Source organism: Coffea arabica, chromosome 3e (assembly GCF_036785885.1).
Source record: "Coffea arabica cultivar ET-39 chromosome 3e, Coffea Arabica ET-39 HiFi, whole genome shotgun sequence".
Classification (NCBI taxonomy): domain Eukaryota; kingdom Viridiplantae; phylum Streptophyta; class Magnoliopsida; order Gentianales; family Rubiaceae; genus Coffea; species Coffea arabica.
In genome coordinates this window covers 10,365,531-10,389,960 of record NC_092315.1, presented here as the reverse complement: position 1 = coordinate 10,389,960, position 24,430 = coordinate 10,365,531, and the positions used below count along the sequence as shown (strand labels likewise).

Below are 24,430 nucleotides of genomic sequence, written 5' to 3'. Positions count from 1 at the left end.
ATCCAAAGGACATAACTTTTCTCTTTGCTTGAATAATTTGGGTTAAAAGTGTTAACTTTTTCAAGAATATTTTGTTACTAATAAAAAAAATTATTTTGTTAATCTAATGAATTTAGGTTTTTTTTTTTTGTCAAAATAACGAGTTTAGGTTAATTGAATAAATAAAAAAATAACAGTTTAGACAATGAAGCATGTGAATTTATTTGTGAATCGAGGCAGAAGAACTGGCTGTTGAAACTTGAAACTCACATAAGATTTTACTTTCACGTTGTTGAAGTAGAAAAAAGTACATCATACCCGGGGTATCCACCATATCCACCGCCGGCCACGGTACTTGGATTCTTCCGGGCCATTAGTACTCTTCTTTGCTGCATTGGCTGCAAATGATCACGGGATCATGCAGAATTATCTAGTTACTGCATGAATCGTAGTAAAAATTTTTTTTTTTCTAAAAAAAAGGAAGAAGGAAAAAAGAATTGTCTAGAGTAATTCATGTTGTGCCAAAAGTCTATATTTTGCAGGTATAAAATTGTTGAAAAAGGAAAGAATAAGTTCCAGAATGCATAGCTTACTATTTTCAGCCAAATCCATGGCTGTCACCTCAGGGGCAATCATCAAAACTACAGCCAAAAGCCATAGGAAGAGAATTGCGTCGGAACCCATTTTTGTTTTCCTCACACAACTTGGTTCATGAACTCAAGATTTGGTATTGAAAACATTGAGAAGGATGAGAAAGCCGCAGCATCTCTTCTCTATTTATAGGGAGATTTACTTGACACGGTTCTCGAAGAGGGAAAGATAAAAATGCGCATGGAAATGTGTTGACCCCATGATTTAGTTAGTAGCTGAAGATATTTATGACAGCAATATGTGGTAGAATATCCAACACAGACAGAGTCAGAAATTTTGCTTTGAGTGCAAACGATCTATCACTCAAAATTAGGCCGTGATGACACTCTATTGCTCAAAATTAGGTCATGTTCTTAGGGTAACAAAATGGGTCTGTTTCTACTGAGCATTTAGTGCAGGTATATATCCTATGACATCTATATAATAGATCTAATTATGAAAGATGAGAACTGAGAATAATGCAAGTTGGAAATGGAAGGCAAGGACCACTGAATTTGGAGTCACACTGATCTTAACTAGTAATTGGCTACAAGGAAAATATGTGGTCTAATATGGATAAATTGTCTGTTCATATCATCTCATAATTTCATCTGTATGCCCATTTGAAACAGTCAAATGGTCCCCAAAGTCAACCTTAGCCAAGGCAGGAAACCTTTGAAAACCAAGCTACTTATATCACATTCCTATATATCTAGAAATTTAACACAAAGAAATGTTTAACAGAGCAATAATGATTATGCGACTAAAGTATGTACGAATGAGACAAGTATGTCCAATTCAATATGCCCATAAACTCATAAAAAGAAAAAGAAAAAACCAAATTACCCGAGTATATTAACTAAGATTGGGGGGGAGGGATAGAGGTGCAGGGCCACAAGGAGAGGATAAGGGAGCAGGAAAGGTAGCAAATACTAAACACTTGTACGTGTGAAGGTAAGTGGAGTGCGTTGGGTAATGGATGGAAAAAGAATAGGGGAAAGAGAAACAGGGGGATATTTTGACAATTTGATCGTGAGAGTGAAGGAAAGAGTGGGTACGGGTGATTATTTTCATTTTTTACTTTTCATTTCCATTTGTGGGAATAGGTGTGCAAATATAATGGGGGTATAAGAGTACTTTTGAATATTAAAGAGAGGTATGTATAATATTAAATATTAGAAGGCAGGATCTTGAAATTGTCGAAACACTTTAAGGGAGGTTTTGAAAATTATGCCTCGATTTAATCTCTTGCAAGTCGAAGAAGACATCCTTTTTTTTAAAAAAAAATTATCTAAAAATTTTTGATGCATAATACCAGTTGAAGAACAAGTCAATGGAATCTACAAACAGTTTTGGGGGTAGGGCAACTTTGTACCCAGTACCGACATTGTATTTGTCAAACATTGTGGCAATTAGCATCATTCGTTAGATATGCAAATTTTAGCCACATAAATAGGGATAATTTTGGAAATCTCCCTTGAGATTTTGTCTAATATCACTTAGCATCCTAAAGTTATTTTGAAAAATATCATTGGCCTCTCAAAATCTTTTGAAACAAACTCACCCTACATGATAAAATTATTCTTAAAAGGGTTAAAAACAAAAAAGCCCTTTGTGTTGTCCGACTTAAGAGGGTGAGTTTGTTAATAAAAGAAAAAAACCCTACATGAGTTTGTTAATAAAAGAAAAAACCCTACATGATAATAAAGAAATGTATTTTTGTCCCAAATTACCCATTTGTGTTGTCCTATCTTGAATGTTTTACCAAAATGATTTCTAACATCTATTTGCCTGGGAGAACTGAAAAAGATTTGAAGGGAGTGTTGTATGCAATAATAATTGATACAATAATATTTTCTTCTATTTTTGGCATTTTCTAGATTTTTTTACTTCCATAATTGTTAGAATAACAAAAGAAACTTAATTAAAGATTAGCATGTGAAAACAAAAAATGTTGTGAAGAGATACATTTGCATTCAACAATTATTAGATGAGCCATTTTACTTTTATAGATTTAGATTTATTATCTTCTTTTTTCCATATATAATGGTTAGAATAATAAGGATAATTTGATATAAAGTTGACATAGGAAAACTAATAGTCGAGAGCGGGTGTTTAGGGACATAATCACAATTAGAATCACCAAATCTTATAGAATTTATTTTTGAAATTATTTTCGATAATTTTTTAAATAACAAGAGTAAATATAGGATTTGTATAAAAAGACAAAAGTAGGGGAAGAGGAATATTAAGCATTTTCACTGCCAACTTTTTTTTGCCTATGTAAATTTTAGTTTAGTAATGGTGATTTAATATAAAGTTCACATAGAGGGTTTAGAAATTGGAAGAATAAGGGTGCTTAAATTCAAATATAATTGTTTGAGTAGTTATTGCCTTTGTAGACTTAGATTTTTTTTTGTTCTATATGTTATTTGCTTAAATGATTATTATACTATCAAAACTAAATTGATTAATAACCGGTTATTTGTTAATAACCGGTTGGCATAAATTGATTAAATATCTAAAATGTTTTAAGTGCAAAAATGTAAAGGATAGGCAAAGAATGGGTTCACAAGCGTGTAAAGAAATTATTTTTCTTTTCTTTTTTGTAAGTGTGTAAACAAATTCTTACTCGGTTTATTTTATAAGTAATAACAACAACTGGGGAAAACTTTAAAGGATAGAGAAAGACTGGGCATTCAAAAGTAATTTTAAATTAATCATGTTGAATGTTGATACTTTATCCTAAGTTTCCTATATATATATATATAGATATCTATATATATATGTAAAAAGGAGTTTGTAGGTGACTGTTGGAAAATTTTTCATATGCCAACTTTGGGGATAATTTAGGCAGGGAAAAAAATCAAATGCAAGTGATTAAGCCAAATGTGCAACATTATAATGTATAGTTGAGTTGGGTTTGACTATTGTATCCTCCCATTTGCAATTGACTTACATTCCACGTGATTATCAAGCTTTTAAGTGGTGTTTAAACCACTTACAAATGTAATTGCAATGCTTTTCATCTTCTTTTATAATTGGTGGGTAACTTTTATAGCTACAATAATAGAGTGTCTTAATGGTAAAGATGATTGGTTCAGGAAGCACTTAATAATGAACATGATTGGTTTTGGTTCATATTTCCAATCCGTTACAAGTATAATTGTAGTGTTCTTCAGCTTGGCAATAATGGAGGCTTTTAATACTGAAGAATGTTGGTTCAAGTGTTTGTGCTCAATCTTTTGTTGTGGGTGTTTGGACAGGAATGCTCATTTACTTTCTCTTTTTCTCGAGTTTTGGATGTTTAACTAATACAATAAAATTTATGAGTTTTCTACTGCAATATTTTCTCAATAGCTATTGTATGAATATGGAAATTTTGTTATGGAATACATGATACATGCATATGAATATTCGTAGGAACCTTCTTACATTTTCTAACTATATTTCCAAAAACTGATGTTTGTGGCCGCAGGTGGTTAAACTACGACTAAAGATTATCCATTGACTGCAATTTCATGACCAAGGTAGGATCTAAATCTGAGATTATAGTTGATATATGTTATTGTTGATTGGATATGGCTATGATTGTGTTATAATGGTCTAGTAACAAAGGTAATGATGTTTTTGCTATTGTTGTGATATAGTGTGATAATTTACGACAATCCTATTTCTTTTACTTATAAATTTATTTTCCTTTATAAATTTGTTGATTTGGCCAATTTACTTATAATTTCATGCACTTCAATTGATTCAATTAAACCAATTACCAGACAGTTCTAATTCTACTAACTTTTTTATAAATTTATTTGAATAAATATTTTATCACATAGGTTAAAACTCCCGTGCTTAGCATGGGCTTCCCCCTGGTTAACTTATTGGAAAATCAGAATTCCGATCTACTTAAATTGATTTTCACACTCATTACTCTAAAGTATTAAAAATAACTAGGAGGGATTGCACTGGTTAGCAATAGACTTGAAGACGCCATTGATGATATATTTGATATTCCTAACAATATTAACCCAAAAACCTGTGATGGTGCCTTTTTTTCTCTTCATTAGTGGTTGTGAGAATAACAACTCTTTGATGAAAATTATTGTCTAGTGCCAAATATACATGATTTCATGCAAAAAAAGCCTAAAGCAATAAAAAAAGATATAAATTTCTTGTGTCAAATTGTAAATGTGTAGTAATATTAATATTTAAAATATGGTATTAGGCAAAATGGCCAGTAATAATGCCGCATCACTCTTTTCACCATTCTTTAAAAAGGGAGAAATGCAATTTTGATTCCCAACATTTGGTTTGTATGTCAAATTGGTCCTAATGTTTGAATCAAAACAAATATGGTCTTCAAAGTTTCTAATTTTAAGCAAATTTAGGATAATTGATAGAAATTTAACCATTCCTAATGGTCAAAATCAAATTTCTATTTTTCAATTATTTTGACTTTGCATTTTTAATCCTTAAAGTTTAGAATTCAAATCATTATAGCCCTTTAAGTTTCAAATAATGATTTTGAGGGTTTGAAATGATACTAGACATGAATTGAGTTGAAATTGTGTTTTATGTACTAGAAAACTAATTATAAAAAAATATGAAAAGCTAAATAAACTTTTTCTTCTTCTTTTTTGTTTCTCTATATTTCATTTGATCATACTACAAATTTTTAACATGTATATTTTCTTTTGCATAGTTGGTCTCAGATTTGACAAAATATATCTAATTAAATCAATAATTAATTGACAGTGGGTTTTATTATTTTTTTACCCATATAGATAATTAAGCACTCAATTTAAATTTTCTCTGAAATGTAAACAATTATATGTAAAATGAAATTGATCAAAAAATTCTAATGGCCAGAGAAGGGCTTTTAGAGTCTTTCTCGCTGTCACGTTCAGGATTCAATTCTTGTGCTTAACAATTGAGAGTGCGAAAAGTGTCGGGAGAGGTGCGAGGGTTCAAGAAAAATTGATTGAAAAAACAATTTTTTCTTTTCATTTTTTTGGCATTTCAATCTGTTATCAATTAACTTTCAAATGAATTGGTATTTTATATAGTTTTTCAAATTCTTCATTAAAAATTATGAATATAAACGAACACATATAGATAGATTAAAATCTTATTATTGAAGTATATGATTTAGAATGAAGTCTATTCAAAAAATCATACGCGTACTTCATTTGATAATTACCTTTGCTAATTAATGTATTCACAACTATTAACCATAACCATTCAAATCCTACCTCCACAAACCACACGACAAGTTATATAATAGTGCTAGAATAAAGTTATAATATACTAAAATTAGGATTCTTTTCTTCCTACTAATTTCTTAAATATATTATCCATGTATTATTATTCAACATAATTCCAATTTAATTTTAACAGTTAGATATTGGAATTTTTCGTTAGTTGATCTAAATCTACCTAAGATCATAAATTTTGTGAACTACATTTGTTTTGGTTGAAAGAAAGGGATAATTTCACATACCTCCCCTGAGGTTTTTGACAATCTCACTGAGCTCCCCTGAGGTTTGAAAAATTACATCTACCCCCTTGATTTGATAGTTTTAGTAACAAAACATTCAAATAATATTGACTTGGTCAAATTTTTAAATGAATACCCAAAAATGCCCTTGTGTAATGAGTTTTAATTTATTTTCCTGTACAATTATAAGATTATCTAGTATAATTATAAGAAATATGTGCCAAAATTTTCATGTCCATACCTACTATTGATAAACAACTATAATAATAAGAATTAATCTTCTATACAATGACAGCATATACATTTTCACCATTAGATGCATGACACATAATTCGAATTTGAATTTGAAATCTAAATTTTGCATATGTGTCACACATCCAATTGTGATAGTGTATACACTTTCAGTGTATATAAGATTTATTCTAACAATAATTTTATCACTATGATAGGATACTTTTGATGGTATTTTATTATGGATTTAGATTTATACGATAGAAAAAAATGTTGAAATAATCCATTTAGAGATTATCATAATTTAGTAGTGGGAGTTTATGAATTTTTTGAATAGTGAGATTATCATAATTTAGTAGTGGTTTTGGGCTATTTCTTTTTGATTTATTATTAATTTTAATACCAAAAAATTTTAAAAATCAGTAAAAACATTGGATTACATATAATTTAACTCATCAAAAAAATCACTAGTTCGACATTTGGTTACAATAGAAAATAGAGGGAATAGTAGTAGTTCTATAATTTTATTGGCAAAAAATAAAAAAAAATGAATAAGAAGAAAAAATAATGAAAAAATAATTTTGAAAGTCATTCTAAATATAAGAAATACCAAATAAGGGAATTTTATTAAAATATTTAAGGGTAGTATTATCATCTTAAATGATAAGGGAGGTATGTGTAATTTTTAAAAGTTTAGGAAGCTAAATGAAATTGTTATAAATCTCAAGGGAGGTTTCTGAAATTATCCCTAAAAGAAAAACACCGCAAAACCAAAATAGGTGTGCCTGGAAATATTCGTCGGGAAAATTTTATGGATTCTTTAAAGAGTAAAAACAAGTATCACTTATCAGTCGGCACATACAAATTCAACTTTTGCTAGACCAACTGATTCGTTACATTAGACATGGAGTGACCCACCGATTCGCTGCTTTTTACGACACTGATTCCTTCTTCCTTAATTACTACCGGCACGAGACAATGAGACGATATGAATTACTATAAATTTCCGCCTTATAGGCCACGTAGGTCAACCATTAAATTCTGCAAGTTGGTATAATGACTAGGGATGTAATCGAGCCAAGTCGAGCTCGAGTATCGCTATACTCGAGCTCGACTCGACTCATACACACAGAAGCTCGAGCTCGAGTCGAGCCCGAAAATCGATACTCGAAGATCGACTCGAAGAATTTCATTTAGGCTCGAGACTCGACTCGATAAGGCTCGATCTTTAATCAAGCCTTATCAAGTCGAGTCTTATCAAGCTTTTTGACTCGATTTGCACATCATCGTAGCCTGAGAACAATGCTTTCATTTATGGGCAGAGAGTTGCAAACTTCTAATATGTTGTTGCATGAGGCAAAAGAAAAAGTGAACACTCACAGTTAGATGGCTTCCATCCCAAAGTCATGTTCTCGCGGTTGAAAACTACCCGATAACCAGTCATGAAATTTTCTGGCCAAAAATCAACAAAATGCATGACTCAAAACAAAATACATGGAAGTCCAACTGGAACCGAAAACAAGGGGACAGGACTTTCTTTTTTGTTTAAAAAAAAAAAAAAAAAGGGAATAGGAATTTGATATAACTTTCCAACAAATTTTGAAGAATTCAATATCAAACTCTGTATCGTGTCACCATATATAGTCTTGTGATCAGATGAAGTATTACAAGACAGACCAGTGAAAACGAAACAGAATCTTAAATCCTAATATGTTAACATGGAACTAGTACTGATATAAGCAATAAATTAACACACAAACTAGTGGTATAAGGGAATGGCATCATTCTACTGAAGAAAACAAGAGGAATATATAAAACAAACCAACTCACTTTCCCTTTTTGTTTACAATGGGAAGGGGAGACATTAACTTTTTCCCCAAGGCCTTAACTTTTAAAGGCTGCACAACTGATTCATTGCCGTCCCGCTACCTATTCCATTATTCCCCTTTTTTTTCTGTTTTTGTTTTTGTTGGCGACGGCCGGGGGTTCGTGGGTGTGTTGGTTCTTGATTCGATTGCAATGCCATGGTTCTTGACAACTGGTTGGCCATGAACTTCCTAGCTAGCATTTCCATGAGTTTTACTACTAAATTTCTTGGTTGCCCGAGTCAGAAAAGAATACGCCATTCAATCTACGTTCAAAATTGTCTCGTCCGAGTACAGTTCGAGGGCGGCGGGATACTACAACAGTTAGAGTTTGCAATTGGAAGCTCAGATTTCGTCCCCTTATCAATTCAGGATAACAAGTTTCCTAGTCGATCTTGGCCCATTTTAATGCCAGAGACACAGAGCCAAAAACAGAGGAGCACTTACCTAAGTGAGCCAGAGATGAGCAGTGATGAACCAGCGATGAACTAGTGAGATCTTGGTGCTTCGTCTTCGACACTCGGCAGCGATGAACTAGCACGGCAGGACACAGCCGACAGGAGACGTAGAGCGCGGCGGACTGGCGGAGGCCGGAGAGGCAGAGAGTAGCTTCGATTTGGGACTTGGGACTTGGGACTTGTTAAGGCGATGGCGATGGCGATGGAGTCTCACAGATGCGGCGAGCAACGGCGTCGGCGACGAACGGAGTGAGGGTGTAGATCTAAATCAGTCAGACTCAGTGGCTGCCGGCTGGTAAAGTGAATTTTTTTGCTAGGCTTTCTTCGAACGGAGAAGAAAGTCGCACAGAGAAGGAAGAAAGTCTTTTCTTCCTTTTTTTGTAGACATTTTTTCTTTTTAGTGTTTTTTACAATTATGTTATTACTTTTTTGCCATTATAGGATTTTATTATAAAGAAGGGTATATTGTAAATTCCATAAAACTTATACCCATAATGGTCATTTTATAATTATAATAAATATATATTATTTAAATTATAAAATATTTAACGCGGCTCGTCGAGCTACTCGACGAGCCACGAGCCCAGAAAATGCGACTCGAAACTCGACTCGATGTGGAGTCGAGCTACTCGAAACTCGACTCGAACTCGGGTTGACCGAGTTCGAGTCGAGTTGTTGACCGAGCTACTCGCGAGTAGCTCGCGAGTAGCTCGGCTCACTAACATCCCTAATAATGACTGAAACGTGTCCGGGAAGAAAAACCATCTTATCACTATTGACTATTGAGTTCACATTCCTTAATTTGATGGACTTGCTTGCCAAATTCATTCCGTTTTACTTTTGATGTATTAATCACTTACTGCACAAGACTGACTAGACTAAGGTTCCGTTTGATAAAACTGAATCTGAAATCTGAAGTCTGAATTCTGAAATCTGAATACTGAAATAATTAATTTACTGAATTTTAAGCACTGAAAAAAATATATGAATGTCTGAATTTTAATGCTAAACCTATTTATACTGTTTGATAAATATTTATAACTGAATGCTTAATAAGTTTAATTTGACAATTTTGCCCTTATATCCTTTCATTCAAAAAAGAAATAGAATCTATGATTTAATTAGTTTAAAATTGTTAGGTATGAAAATGACAATATTTATTTTTAAATCAAATTAATATAAAAGATAAAATATATTATATGAGGAGTATGAAGAAGATGTGAAAGTCATTAAAAAGGGAGAAAAGAGAAACTAAAAATCGTTAGATAGAAAATATTATGTTGTTTAATTAGATAAGAATTTTGAACATAATTAACAAATAAGGGTAGATTTGGTAGATAAGATAAGGTAGTTGAAATAATTCTATTGATTCTTATCAGAATTAAGCATTCAGTTAGGATTCTTGTGCTGAAAAAAATACACACAGGTTCAGCATTGCTTAACAAGTTCAGCAAATAGATTTTCATTTATCAAACACTCAAAACATCTGAATGTCTGAAAAAATTTAGATTCAACACATTTTTATGTTATCAAACAGACTCTAAGTGCATATGGTGTATCCTCATTTAATTCTTTGTTTTTGGAAAGAAATAAATCAAATCAATCGCTCAAGATACAACCCTATTTACATTTATACGGTTGACATCTGTTCGACCTTTCTCCGCCACTATTTAATCTTCCCACTCCTCTCTTCCTCCCTTACCCTCCCACTAGCAAAGCCCCCTATGGTTTCTTCCTCCATAGCCAATCCACCTCCTCCCTTTCTCCACCCTTGTCTAGGGCTCCAGGCCTACCACTTCCAATTCCTCCCTATTTGCTCTTCCCCCCCACTAGCAACCCCTCTTCATTTCTTCTCTGTGTTTCATTATTGTTGCATAGACCAATTGACTGAACCGAGAACAAACAATTTGTGCGTGCTGCAATTAGGTTCCTTGACATGTTCTTTTGTAATGCAAAATGTAACATAATAATACAGCCCACCATTCTTCTTTGAACCTATTCCAAAGTTTGGCATGTTCTTCTTCGTTTCTTTTCTGTCTCAAAAAATGTTTGACTCGTTTAATCAACTTTTTTTTTTTGGGCAAGAAAATTTTTTTTTTTGGGCTACTTGTTCAATCAACATGTAATAAATATAAACGATCGTAGTCACTTCAAAGTCAAAATTGGCGATATATAATACTTGGACATATTCGCGAGTGCAGGACATTAATCTTATCCTCTTCAGAATGCATAAATTCTCTGTCTCAAGACATAAGAAATGCAGTCGTTGCTTTTGGTACGTATCTCTAATTCTTTACTTTGATCCACTAAAGGGACTGCAAATTACGTTGATATGGACTCTGTGCCGATTGCAGTTGCCATCTCTTCAACGCCCAACTACATCGTGGGCCAACGCCACGACCCTTTTGAAGGGAATGTGGCATAGATTTTCCTATAAATAGTGGTCAAGCTTTCTCATCCTTCCCAAAGTCAGTTTTCAATACATAAAATACCTTGACAAAAAAAAAAAACCTTGACAAAAAAATGAGTCCCAAGACAATTCTTTTCCTTTGCATGTCCCTGGCTATAGTTGTAATCATTAGCTCAGAGGTGGCTGCTACGGATTTGGCTGAGACTTCCAATTCAGTTGATAATTGTGAGATTTTATTCTCTAACTCAAGTTCCAATTTCTTCTTAACTGCCTTAATCTGTGTGTAGCATGTGTTAATTTAAAATTAATAACCATAGAAATTAACATTTCAAGTTATGTATTAATTTTGGTGGTAAATGTGTAGGATCCAAGTACTGAGAAACATAGCTGAGGTGTACTTTAAAGTTTAAATACACCTTAGATACGGTGTCCGCATAGTTGTTAAGTCTTATAAGAAGTGGATCTTGGGGAGTAGTGGTTAGTAATTACAATAAATTCTTGTCCCTTTACTTTTAGCGTAAATTTTTTTTTATTATTCCAACATGTCTGTATAGATGAAATATCACTTTTATTCAAATTTGAGATTTTCATTTTGTACATATGACATGTCTCAAATCCTGCTGGCATTAAAAAAAAAAAATCACTAATTGTGTAAGATTAAACTTAGTAACTACTGTGAGATAATAAAACTAGCCATCAATCCACAGTGATGAATCATTTTTAAGTTTTTATAAAATATTTTCCCTTACACATTAAAAGGAAAAATTTCAAATGGCTATGATATTTTCAATATGGTATGTAATGACCCTAGATATTTTCACTAGATATTTCTGAGCAGAAATGTATCTGCCATGTTTTCCTTTTCAGATAGTTAGTTAGCATTTCCGTTAGTTAGTTAGTCAGCTGGCTGTCAAAGGCATGCATGTATGCATGCTCATTCTGTTAAGAGATTGGCTAGTTGCAGAAGGATCTAGAGGGAGCATTCTGTATAAATAAAGCCTAAAGGGGACGAAAAGGCATGTTATCAGATATAACAAATTCAGTTTACTTACCTATTGCTCTATCCTTTCCTCTCTTCTCTCTCACACTTCTCCTCCTTCTCTACGAATCTTTCTGCTACACTCTTCTACCTTCTTAGCCTATTCAGATCATAACTAGAAGTACCATTACAAGTGGTATCAGAGCTTCCGGTCCTTGGACTAGGAAGCTTAGATTGACATATCACAATGGCGGATGGAACAAGGATGAAGACGATGGAGGAACAGCTCCGCAGGCAAGAAAGCAAGATTCAAGGAATTCTGGAATCCTTGGCAGCAGACAAGCAGAGCATGGAGGATAGGTTGGATGCAGTGAGTGTTGAGCTGAGCAATAAGCTAGATGCGTTCATGTCAACCATATCGCAGCAGCTCTCCAGCTTGAACTGTGGAAATCCAGAGAAAGGCATATTAGGATCTCCAGAAGGAAGTCACTCCAGAAGTTCAGACCTGGGGAGTAGGGAACAAGGAGAACGGAATGCTAGGAGTGCCTTCTTCGCTAGCGCGCCTAAATTGGAAATTCCAGCATTTAGGGGAGACAATCCTAGGGAATGGATCAGGAAACTGCAGAAATATTGCCAGCTTCTGCACATTCCCAAGGAGCAATGGATGGAGTTGGCAGAGTTCCACTTGGAGGAGAAAACGGCAGTGTGGTATCAAGGATTCAGATCTACTAAGGGTAACAAGGTGGATTGGATGGAGTTTTCTGGAGAACTGTGTAAGAGGTTTGGAACCTTAGGACAGATGGACCCAGTGGAGGAATTCAACAAGTTGCAACTCTCTTCCACAGTCCTAGCATATCAAGAAAAATTTGAGGAGCTGTTATCAGAGGTAATGATTCGAGCCCCACACCTTCCAGAAAACTATTATATTTCCTGTTTTTTGAGTGAACTGCCAGATGAATTGAGATCGATGGTGAAAGCTCACGACCCTAGGACATTGTCCAAAGCCTTTGAGTTGGCCAGACTACAGGAGAATGCCTTTGAAGCCTACCACAGGAAGCACAAACCTCATCAGAGGGCCATGGCCTGGGGAAACTCCATGCAGGCTGCTGCTCAGCAAAATGTGGCACCTTCCAAACCTGTCATTGCCAATGCCGTCAAAAAAACACCTCAACATTTCAAGAAAATCACACCAGAAGAACTGCAGTACAGGAGGGAACATCATCTTTGCTACAAGTGTGGAAAAAAGTTTGGTCCAGGTCACCAGTGTAGGCAGAAGGAGATTCATCTGCTTGTCGCAGTAGAAGATAGGCCTGAGGATCTAGAGGAAGGGGAGGTAATTGAGTACCAAGGGGCACAGTCGGCCAAAGGAGTGGAAATGGCAATACATGCACTGACGGGGAAGATGACTTACAATACCATCAAACTGCAGGGGCTGTTCAAAGGAACCCCCCTATCAATCTTGGTAGATGGGGGAAGTACTCACAGCTTTGTCAAAAATACTGTGGCTCAACTCTTTCCAGGGATGGTTCAGTCTATCAAGCCCTTCAAGGTCAAGATGGCTAATGGGGAGTATTTGACCTGTAGTAGGATGATTCCAAACATGAACTGGGAAATGCAAGGTAAACCATTCACTCATGACATGTTTATCATTAACTTAGAACCTTATGATATGATCATAGGTGTGGATTGGATGGCTGCACACAGCCCCATCACCTTTGACTTCAGGCAGTTGAACATGACATTTGATAAGGAAGGGGAAAGGATCTTGCTACAAGGAGAGTCTAAGGAGGCCGTCCTTAAATTTCCTAGAGACAATGCTGAGAAGGGGGGACTAAGCACCAGAATTTGGAAGCATGCCTGCGGGCTGAGGATGAGTGGAACTCAGGTACACACTGTAACTCAGTTGGATACTACTTTTCAACAGTCCCTAGATGCTCTAATTGCAGACTACAAGGATGTATTTGGGGAGCCAAAATCCCTTCCCCCTTCCAGAAACTGTGACCACCAAATTCCTTTAGTACCAAATGCCAAACCATTCAAGTTAGCACCCTATAGGTATCCGCACAACCAGAAAAATGAAATAGAGAAACAGGTCAAAGACATGCTTAGTAGTGGCATTATCCAGCTCAGCCATAGTCCGTTTGCATCTCCAGTTCTGTTAGTTAAAAAGAAAGATGGAACTTGGCGATTCTGTGTTGATTACAGACAACTAAATGACCCGACTATCAAAGATAAATTTCCCTTACCAATCATTGATGATTTACTCGATGAGTTATATGGTGCTAAGCTCTTCACTAAGATTGACCTAAGAGCTGGATACCATCAAATCAGAATGTACATGGATGACATTCCAAAAACAGCCTTCAAAACTCACCTTGGACTATATGAATTCACAGTTATGCCATTTGGCCTTACTAACGCACCAGCCACCTTTCAAAGCCTGATGAACCATGTATTCGAACCTTACTTGAGAAAATTTGTGCTAGTATTTTTTGATGACATCCTTGTGTATAGTCCGGACCCAAACACTCACCTTTCACACCTCAAAACTGTCCTAGAAACACTCAGATCTTGCTCCCTATTTGCCAAGTTTTCCAAATGCATCTTTGGACAGTCTCAAGTGGAGTATTTGGGACACATTATCAGTGGTGATGGAGTACAGGCAGACCCCTCAAAAGTCAAAAGCATGATGGACTGGCCTGCACCTACATCAGCATGATGGACTGGCCTGCACCTACATCAGTGAAGGCCCTGAGAGGATTTTTGGGACTTACAGGCTATTACAGGAGGTTCGTGAGAGCTTATGGAATCATTGCCAAGCCACTTACGGAGTTGCTGAAGAAAGAAAATTTCCACTGGAGTGAACATACTGAGCTAGCCTTCCAAAAACTCAAACAACTGATGAGTAGCACACCTGTCCTCGCACTTCCTAACTTTTCCTTACCATTTGTTCTAGAAACAGATGCTAGTCATAAGGCTATAGGAGATGTACTCATGCAGCAAGGAAGGCCTATTGCCTATCTCAGTCAAGCCTTGGGGCCTAAGAACTTGGGGTTATCCATATATGAGAAAGAGTTGTTATCCCTTATCACAGCTGTATCGAAGTGGAGGCATTATTTGTTGGGGAATCACTTCATTATCAAGACAGATCACCAGAGCTTAAAATACCTATTGGAGCAGAAGATAACTACCCCCCTTCAGCAAAAGTGGCTTACTAAATTGTTAGGATTGGATTATGAAATACAGTACAAGAAAGGGAAAGAAAATCTTGTGGCCGATGCACTGTCCAGAAGAGACTATGAAGAGGACAGTTCTACACACAGTCTCTCAGTCATGAAACCTGCATGGCTGTCTGAAGTCGTGGAAAGCTACCAAGGGGATAATGCAGTGACTAAATTAATGGAAACCTTGGCTATTACACCAGATTCTCTCCCAAATTACTCTTTTGTTGGGGGATTGCTCAGGTATAAGGGCAGGGTGTACATTAGAGCGTCAGGGAACTTGAGACAAAAGTTGATAGCCTGCTTCCATGACTCGCACCTTGGGGGTCATTCAGGATATCTGGGAACCTATCAGAGGTTGAAGGGACCATTCTTCTGGCCAGGGATGAGAAGGAAGGTAGAAGAATGGGTGCAGGAATGTGATATCTGTAAAAGGAGCAAAGTTGAAAACTGTAAGGCACCAGGCCTACTGCAACCCCTTCCTATTCCTGAGCAAGCATGGCAACATATTTCAATGGACTTCATAGAAGGATTACCCAAATCTCACGGATATGAAGGGATACTGGTGGTCATCGACAGGTTCACCAAGTATTATCATCTCATAGCACTGCCCTCTAAGTATACAGCACATTCAATAGCCAACATATATTTTGATAACATCTACAAATTGCACGGATTACCTCTGAGCATTGTATCGGACAGAGACAGGCTGTTCACTAGCATGTTCTGGCAGGAGTTGTTTGGGAAGCTAAGTACTGAGCTGCATTACTCCACTGCCTACCACCCCCAGACCGACGGGCAGACAGAAAGGCTGAACAGATGTGTAGAGACATACTTGAGGTGTTTGTGTTTCCAACAGCCTCACAAATGGAAGTCCTTGCTAGCAGCTGCTGAATGGTGGTACAACACCAACCATCACACAGCCTTAAAGATGACTCCTTTTCAGGCTCTGTATGGTTATCCACCCTCGCAACTAGGCCTCAATGGCTTGGAGACTCCAGTAGCTGCTGTGGAACATTGGCTAGGAGATAGAAGGAAATGGAATGAACTGCTGCGGGGTAATCTAATCAAGGCTCAGAATCGAATGAAGCAGTTCGCTGACAAAAAAAGAATTGAAAGGAGTTTTCAGGTAGGAGACTGGGTCTATTTGAAATTGCAGCCTTACAGACAAGCTTCAGTAGCAGTCCGAAGAAATCTGAAGTTATTATGGCCCTTACAAGGTCCTTCAAAAGGTGGGGAATGCGGCCTACAGACTAGAATTACCTGCTGGTTCTTTGATACATCCTACCTTCCATGTCTCCCTGCTTAAACCATCTGCAAAGAATCAGGTTGTGACTCAGGAGTTACCCTTGACGACTACGGATGGACAGATTAAAATTGCCCCTGAAAGGGTGATTGCTACTCGTGAAATCATAAGGAAAAGGCAGAAGGTGACTCAAGTGTTGATCAAATGGGTGAACCTAAGCACTGAAGACTCAACTTGGGAGGATGTCACGGTGATACAATCACAGTTTCCAGATTTCCAGCTCAAATCCTAGTGACTAGGATTCTCAAGGGGGAGGTATTGTAATGACCCTAGATATTTTCACTAGATATTTCTGAGCAGAAATGTATCTGCCATGTTTTCCTTTTCAGATAGTTAGTTAGCATTTCCGTTAGTTAGTTAGTCAGCTGGCTGTCAAAGGCATGCATGTATGCATGCTCATTCTGTTAAGAGATTGGCTAGTTGCAGAAGGATCTAGAGGGAGCATTCTGTATAAATAAAGCCTAAAGGGGACGAAAAGGCATGTTATCAGATATAACAAATTCAGTTTACTTACCTATTGCTCTATCCTTTCCTCTCTTCTCTCTCACACTTCTCCTCCTTCTCTACGAATCTTTCTGCTACACTCTTCTACCTTCTTAGCCTATTCAGATCATAACTAGAAGTACCATTACATGGTATTAGGTGACCTAGAAGCATGTAGACAAGCTGGTGCAAATTTCACAATTCCAAATTGCCAGTACAGTAATTAACCTGCATGCCCTATTTATCCTCGTTGCAGCCAAGACAGTTGAGACAAATGGTTTAGAAGAAGCCAAGTACCTTGGAGGCTACGGAGGGTACCCCGGAGGAAGGTATGGCGGCTATCCTGGAGGTGGTTATGGAGGATAACCTGGTGCCGGGTATGGGGGCTATCCAGGAAGAGGTTATGGTAGATATCCTGGGGGTGGATATGGAGGGTATCCCGGTCGTGGCGGTTATGGTGGATATTGCTGCATTGGGTGCTGCGGCCGAAGTTATTACGGCGGCGGCTGTAGGTGCTGCTATCATGCATCCTGGTCAGGCTGTGTATGCTGAGCCTGAAAACTAAAAAAGCCACCTTCTAGCTCGGTAATGAAACAGGCTCAGTGTGATAGTATGTACTTTGTCGTGTGAAATACAAATAAGGGCTTGATTAGTGTTTTGTAATATGCAGTTTCTATGTACTTGCTTGCTAGTTCAATATTTCAGTTGTGTTAATTAATGTGTAATTATTTGTCTATTTTATGAGCACTTTTGGTGTGATGGAAAAATATTCTTATCCAATATGAAGTCATTTTAGTAGCTTTGCACAGAAAAATGTTTAATGTTAGTATTTCAGAGATACAACAAAATCAAGGCTAATTATGGTTAATTTATCTGTAAATCAGTAAACCATCATGTAATCAAAGTGCAATTTTTTTTTCCATTTTTCTATTTTTTTGGGTATACTTAATTAACCAATCTAGTCCAGGCATTGGTGACAACAGATTTGACAAAATCACACTCTATTCGGTTTGGTTATATGTTTGACTAAAAATATATTAAACAAAACCCTTACTTGTCTATGCGTCGAATATAGTATACGAGCTGAGCAGAAATAATAAAACCCAAATTATTATACCAGCTATACCAAAAATCATGTTAAAAGCATACAGCAGATTTTGTTGATGGACTAACACCATTTTGTAGCCTCGAACTAGTATCACTTTCCCTTGACTAGTCTGTGAAAGACCAAATATTGTGCTATTGGCAACTATACAAAAAAAAAAAAAAAAAAGCTTTAGAGTATGCAGAATTTTAGACTTCGGGATAACACTTACACATCAGCATGTTTAGAAGGCAAAATAATGGTTCTTATAAAACGTTAGGACTATCTAATCTCATGAACTTTAGCAACACAAAAAACTAATAAATCTCAAAGAACAAATTTTGTCCTCATTGAAGTTTGTTGCACAATAGCCCGTTCATAAATTGATCTACTCATAATTGATCATATTCCGTTCATAAATGATCATATATATATATATATATATATATATATATATATATAATTTACAGTTTTTATTTATTTTTGTGATATCAAGTAAACTTTTCTCACAAATTACAATGAACGTATCATTAACTAAATGACCTAAATCTAACAAATCCTCCTCCCTATGATTTAACTGCTGGCACAGTGGTTGAGTGTATACTATTCTAAAAAATGCAGGAAAACCAAAGCTGGATTAGACATATCTCCAGCGCCTCCATATCTGCCTTCATCCCTGCCATTTCCGAAGAGGCAAAATCCCACAAATTGCTTAGCCATTCCTGCTATGAGCTTTCCATCATGATCCCTAACAACTACTTTTATTCCATAGATATTCAACCCTCTAAATATAGCTGCATTGAAGTTCACCTTTAATGAATTTCTTGTTAATGTCTAAAAGAATTTGTCGGCAAATATTCGTTGATAATTTTTGGCACAATTTAGACATTGTTGTCAAAAACACCCTGTGCATGTTTTTCTCTTTTATCTCAAAATTTTCTTTTTTAACCAGTAGAAAGAATCAAACATCCATCTGTTCCTTACCTATATCTTGAATTTTAATTCAAACAAACTAGCTGCAAGGAAAAGAATAATAAGCTGGCATCATTTATGGACAATGAATCCAAAAACAAAAAAAAATTGAAGGGGATAAAGTAAAGACGAAAAAGCATGTGACTATGTTTTGGGAATTAAAGCAGAAGTGCTGCCTGTTCAAACTCGAAACAAACATGGAATTTCATTCCCATGTAACTGAATTCACGAAAAAAGAATAAAAAAGTGCAACCTTATTTGCAAACATTCAACTGGTGGCGAATCGATACCACTGATTAAGCTCTTATTCTTATCGCACAACACATATTTTGAAAACTTTTAGACACATAATTTGCACCAAAGCATTGAGGCATCATAATGCATAAGGGCTAGCTTTTAGTTCTGCGGCTTGGTTTCTGGCTGAGCATCCACAGCCTCACCAACATATAAGCATAATAGTTTCGGCCACAGCAACCATAGCGGCAATATCCGCTGCCACCATAACCACCACGCCCTCCATAGCCGCCACCTGGGTACCCTCCATATCCACCACCAGGGTACTTGGACTCTTTTAGGCCATTAGTACTCTTATCTGATGCTTTGTCTGCAAATGGTCACAGGATCATGTAGAATTTGTTACTTAGTGCACCCATTCTAGCAAAATCTTAACCAAAAAGAAGGCAAAAATGTAGATTAATTTATATCACGCAAATAAGTCTACATTTAACAGATATACAATTATTGAGAAAGGAAAAAATAAGTTCTTGAATGGATATCTTACTATTTTCAGCCAAATCCCTAGCTGTCACATCTGAGGCAATCATCAAAACTACAGCCAAAAGGCACAGGAAGAGAATTGCCTAGGGACCCATTTTTCTTTTACTCGCACACTTTGTTTATGAACTCAAGATTTGGTATTGACAATACTGGGAACGGTGAGGAAGCTGGAGAATTCTCTTCTCTATTTATAGGATGATTTACGTGGCATGGTTCACAAAGAGGGACAGAGGAAGAGATGGAGTATGCAAGGAAAGGTTCCGAACCCATGATTTAGTTAGCTGTTGAAGATACTTATGAATGCAATATCTGCTAGAAGATCCAACTTATCATAAATTGGAGTTCCTGTTCGGGAATTATATTAGATTTTCTTGTGGCATTATTGAAATCGATATTGGATGCATGTCGCAGCGCAGACAGTCGAGCATGTGCGCAGGACATTGCCCACTTACGCGGTGATGATTCACGATTTGCTAGTTTTACTCAAAGTTATGGCCCATGAGTGGATGTATATTGGATCTTCTAGTGGCATTATTCAAACAGGTTTTGCATACATGTCTGAAGAATTTCTAATTTCTGTATTTTTCCTAAGCTTTTTGGTATATATATATTTTTTTGTTAGCCTTCAAAAATATGAATTGACTATTTTGCCCCCTCCTAACATGATAAGTAAAAAACAATGGACTAACTTGGTCCAAGAATAAAAATTAAGGGATGACATTATTTTGAACTAAAATGGAGGGACAAATTGGCCCATTAATAAAATTTAGAGGACGATATTGCCTTAAAACTAGAAGGCTAAAATTGGTTAACTATAGAAGGGGTTAACTATAGAAGATGAGGGACTATTTGGGTCATATATTGTTATGACCCTAGATACTACTCACCAGAAGCATGAAGATTATTGTTGCTAACATGGCTTCCTTTTCATAGAGTTTGTTAGCAAGTTAGTTACTAGCTTGTTGTATATGTCTATTCTCTTATATAGTTAGTTGAGTATAGAAGGATCCAAAAAGAAATTTGTATAAATATCCTACAAAAGGCAGTATGGAGGGACAACGGATGTAACAAATTGCAGATTCCTTCTTTTCCTTCATTCTCTCTCTTTTTCTTCCTTCCCACATTTCCTTTCCCTCTACTCTTCTACTTCTTCTTCCGCTGTTACCCTTCCTTCAAATCTCCTACTGATCAAGTTCACTATAAGTGGTATCAGAGCTTCTGATCCTTGGATTAGGAAGCTAGAGCCAACATATCATCATGGCAGATGGAACACAAATGAAAACAATGGAGGAACAACTTCGCAGGCAAGAAACCAGAATTCAAGGAGTTATGGATTCCATGGCGACCGACAAGAAAAGCTTGGAGGACAGGATTGATGCAGTGAACGTTGAGCTGAGTAATAAATTGGACGTATTCATGGCGGCCATTTCTCAGCAATTTGCCAACTTGAGCCGTGGAAACAATGAGAAAGGGATATTAGGATCCCCAGAGGTAAGTAACTCAAGGAGCTCAGAGACGCTGAATCAAGAGCAGGTTGAAAGGAATGGCAGGAATGCCTTCTATACCAGTGTGCCCAAATTGGAAATTCCAGCTTTTAGGGGAGGAAATCCTAGGGAATGGATCAGGAAAATCAGAAGTATTTCTAGCTCTTACACATTCCCAAGGATCAATGGATGGAGATAGAGGAATTTTACCTGGACGACAAAGCAAATGTGTGGTATCAAGGTTTTAGATCGACTAGGAGTGATAAGGTAAAGTGGGTGGAGTTCTCTGAGGAATTGTGCAAAAGACTTGGCACCTTGGAGCAAATGGATCCAGTAGAGGAGTTTAACAAGTTACAACTCTCCTCCACAGTGTTAGCCTATCAAGAGAAATTTGAAGAACTGCTATCAGAGGTAATGATTAGAACTCCACACCTATCTGAAACTTATTACATTTCCTGTTTTTTGAGTGGCTTGCCAGAAGAGTTGAGATCAATGGTGAAGACTCACAACCTTGAGATGTTGTCCAAAGCATTTGAATTGGCAAGACTGTAAGAGAATGCTGTTGAAGCCTACCACAAGAAGTACAAATCTCATCAGAAAACCAACTCTATGGCGAGTGTTACACAAACTCCTGCTCACTATCACCTGCCTCATGCCAAGCCTGTCATTGCAAATGGTGTCAAGAAGCCAAGTCCTCAGAACTTCAAGAAGATCACACTAGCAAAAATACAGTACAGGAGAGAGCACCACTTTTGCTACAAATGTGGAGAGAAGTTTGGCCTGGGTCACCACTGTAAACAGAAGGAAATACATTTGGTAGTAGCAACAGAAGATGATTCTGAAGAGTTAGTAGAAGGAGAGGTGATTGGGTACCAAGGTGCACAATCTTCGAGAGGGGTAGAGAGGGCTATACATGCTTTAACTGGGAAGATGACTTACAACACTATCAAATTGCAAGGACTATTCATGGGGACTCAACTATCAATTCTGGTGGATGGTGGAAGTGCTCACAGTTTTGTCAAAAATTCTGTGGCTCAACTATTTCCAGGACTTGTCCAAACAATCAACCCTTTTAAAGTCAGGGTGGCTAATGGGGAGTACTTGACTTGTAATAAGAAGATTCCAGGCATGAGTTGGGAAATGCAAGGTAAACAGTTCACTTATGATATGTTTGTAATTAACTTGGAACCATATGACATGATCATAGGGGTAGATTGGATGGCTACACACAGTCCCATAACCTTTGACTTCAGATAGCTGAATATGTCGTTTGATAAGGAAGGAGAGCGGATACTATTACACGGGAAGTCTAAGGGGACCATCCTCGAGCTTCCTAGAGACAACTCTGAGAAGAGAGAACTGAGCACCAAAGTTTGGAAGCATGCCTGTGGTTTGAAGATGACTGAAACTCAGGTAAATCTTAGTTTTCAACAATCCCTTAATGCTTTGCTTGAAGACTACAAGGATGTATTTGGAGAGCCAAAATCCTTACCTCCCTCTAGAGACTATGACCACCAGATACCCCGAATACCAAATTCCAAACCTTTCAAATTAACACCCTACATACATCCTCACAACCCAAAAAATGAAATAGAAAAGCAGGTGAAAGAAATGCTCAATAGTGGCATTATTCAGCTTAGTCATAGCCCGTTTGCCTCTCCAGTTCTATTGGTGAAAAAGAAAGATGGAACTTGGAGGTTTTGTGTTGATTATAGACAACTAAACGACCTAACCATTAAAGATAAATTTCTAATACCTATCATAGATGATTTAATAGATGAACTTTTTGGAGCCAAACTCTTCTCCAAGATTGATCTAAGAGCCGGTTACCATCAAATCAAAATATATCTTACTGATATTCCAAAAACTGCCTTCAAGACACACCTTGGATTGTATGAGTTCACTGTCATGCCCTTTGGGCTTACCAACGTACATGCAACCTTCCAAAGCCTTATGAACCATGTATTAGAACCTTACTTGAGGAAATTTGTGCAAGTCTTTTTTGATGACATTCTTGTATATAGTCCAGATCCAGACACTCACCTTCGTCACCTCAAAACTGTCCTAGAAACACTCAAATCCCGCTCCCTATTTGCCAAGCTTTCCAAATGCATCTTTGGACACTCCCAAGTAGAGTATTTGGGACATATTATCAGTGGAGATGGAGTACTGGCAGATTCCTCTAAGGTTAGGACTTAGGAGCATGATAGAATGGTCTACCCCTACATCAATTAAGGCATTAAGGGGATTCATAGGGCTTACAGGCTATTACAGGAGGTTTGTGAGAGGGTATGGACTCATTGCCAAGCCACTTACAGAATTGTTGAAGAAGGATAAGTTTTGCTAGAATGAACAAGCTGAAATAGCCTTTCAGAGACTTAAGCAACTGATGATTAGCACTCCAGTCCTAGAACTTCCTAATTTTTCACTTCTCTTTGTTTTGGAAATAGAAGCCAGTCACAAGGCTTTAGGTGCAGTTCTGACGCAGCAAGGGAGGCCTATTGCTTTCATGAGTCAAGCTCTGGGGCCTAAGAACTTGGGCTTATCCATATATGAGAAGGAGCTGCTGTCACTTATCATAGCTGTGACTAAGTGGAAGCACTACTTGCTTGGAAGTCATTTTATCATCAAAACAGACCATCAAAGTTTAAAATACTTGTTAGAGCAGAAGATAACTACCCCCGTACAACAAAAAATGGCTCACTAAATTGTTGGGACTGGATTATGAAATACAATATAAGAAGGGGAGAGAAAACCTTGTGGCTGATGCACTGTCTAGGAGAGGCTATGAAGAAGACAGCTCTACTCACAGCCTTTCAATCATGAAACCTACATGGCTAACAGAAGTCCTGGAAAGTTACAAAGGGGATAGTACAGTCTCCAAGCTAACTAGTGCCTTGACCATTAAACCTGATTCCATCTCAAATTACTCTTTTACTGGTGGTTTACTCAGGTATAAAGGTAGGGTATACATTGGCTCTTCAGGGGGCTTGAGACAGAAATTGATAACTTGCTTTCATGAGTCACCAGTAGATGGACATTCAGGCAACTTGG

The 24,430-nt window shown here is 36.8% G+C and overlaps 1 protein-coding gene and 1 long non-coding RNA gene across 2 annotated transcripts; one reads left to right on the top strand and one right to left on the bottom strand.

Moving 5' to 3' along the window:
- Positions 1-7,612: 7,612 nt before the first annotated feature.
- On the bottom strand, positions 7,613-9,384 carry LOC113692711 (uncharacterized). The gene is made up of 2 exons (XR_011842478.1): positions 8,650-9,384; positions 7,613-7,789 (listed from the first exon to the last, which is right to left on the bottom strand). It is a non-coding gene; the product is annotated as an uncharacterized lncRNA (long non-coding RNA).
- Positions 9,385-21,985: 12,601 nt separating this feature from the next.
- On the top strand, positions 21,986-22,633 carry LOC140038367 (uncharacterized). Its single transcript, XM_072083703.1, has one exon. The coding sequence runs from the start codon at positions 21,986-21,988 to the stop codon at positions 22,631-22,633; it is 648 nt and encodes a 215-aa protein (XP_071939804.1).
- Positions 22,634-24,430: the final 1,797 nt, after the last annotated feature.

Excerpts from the sequence above, each read along its gene's own strand:
- LOC140038367 (XM_072083703.1), top strand. The coding sequence starts at position 21,986 with ATGGCGAGTGTTACACAAACTCCTGCTCACTATCACCTGCCTCATGCC.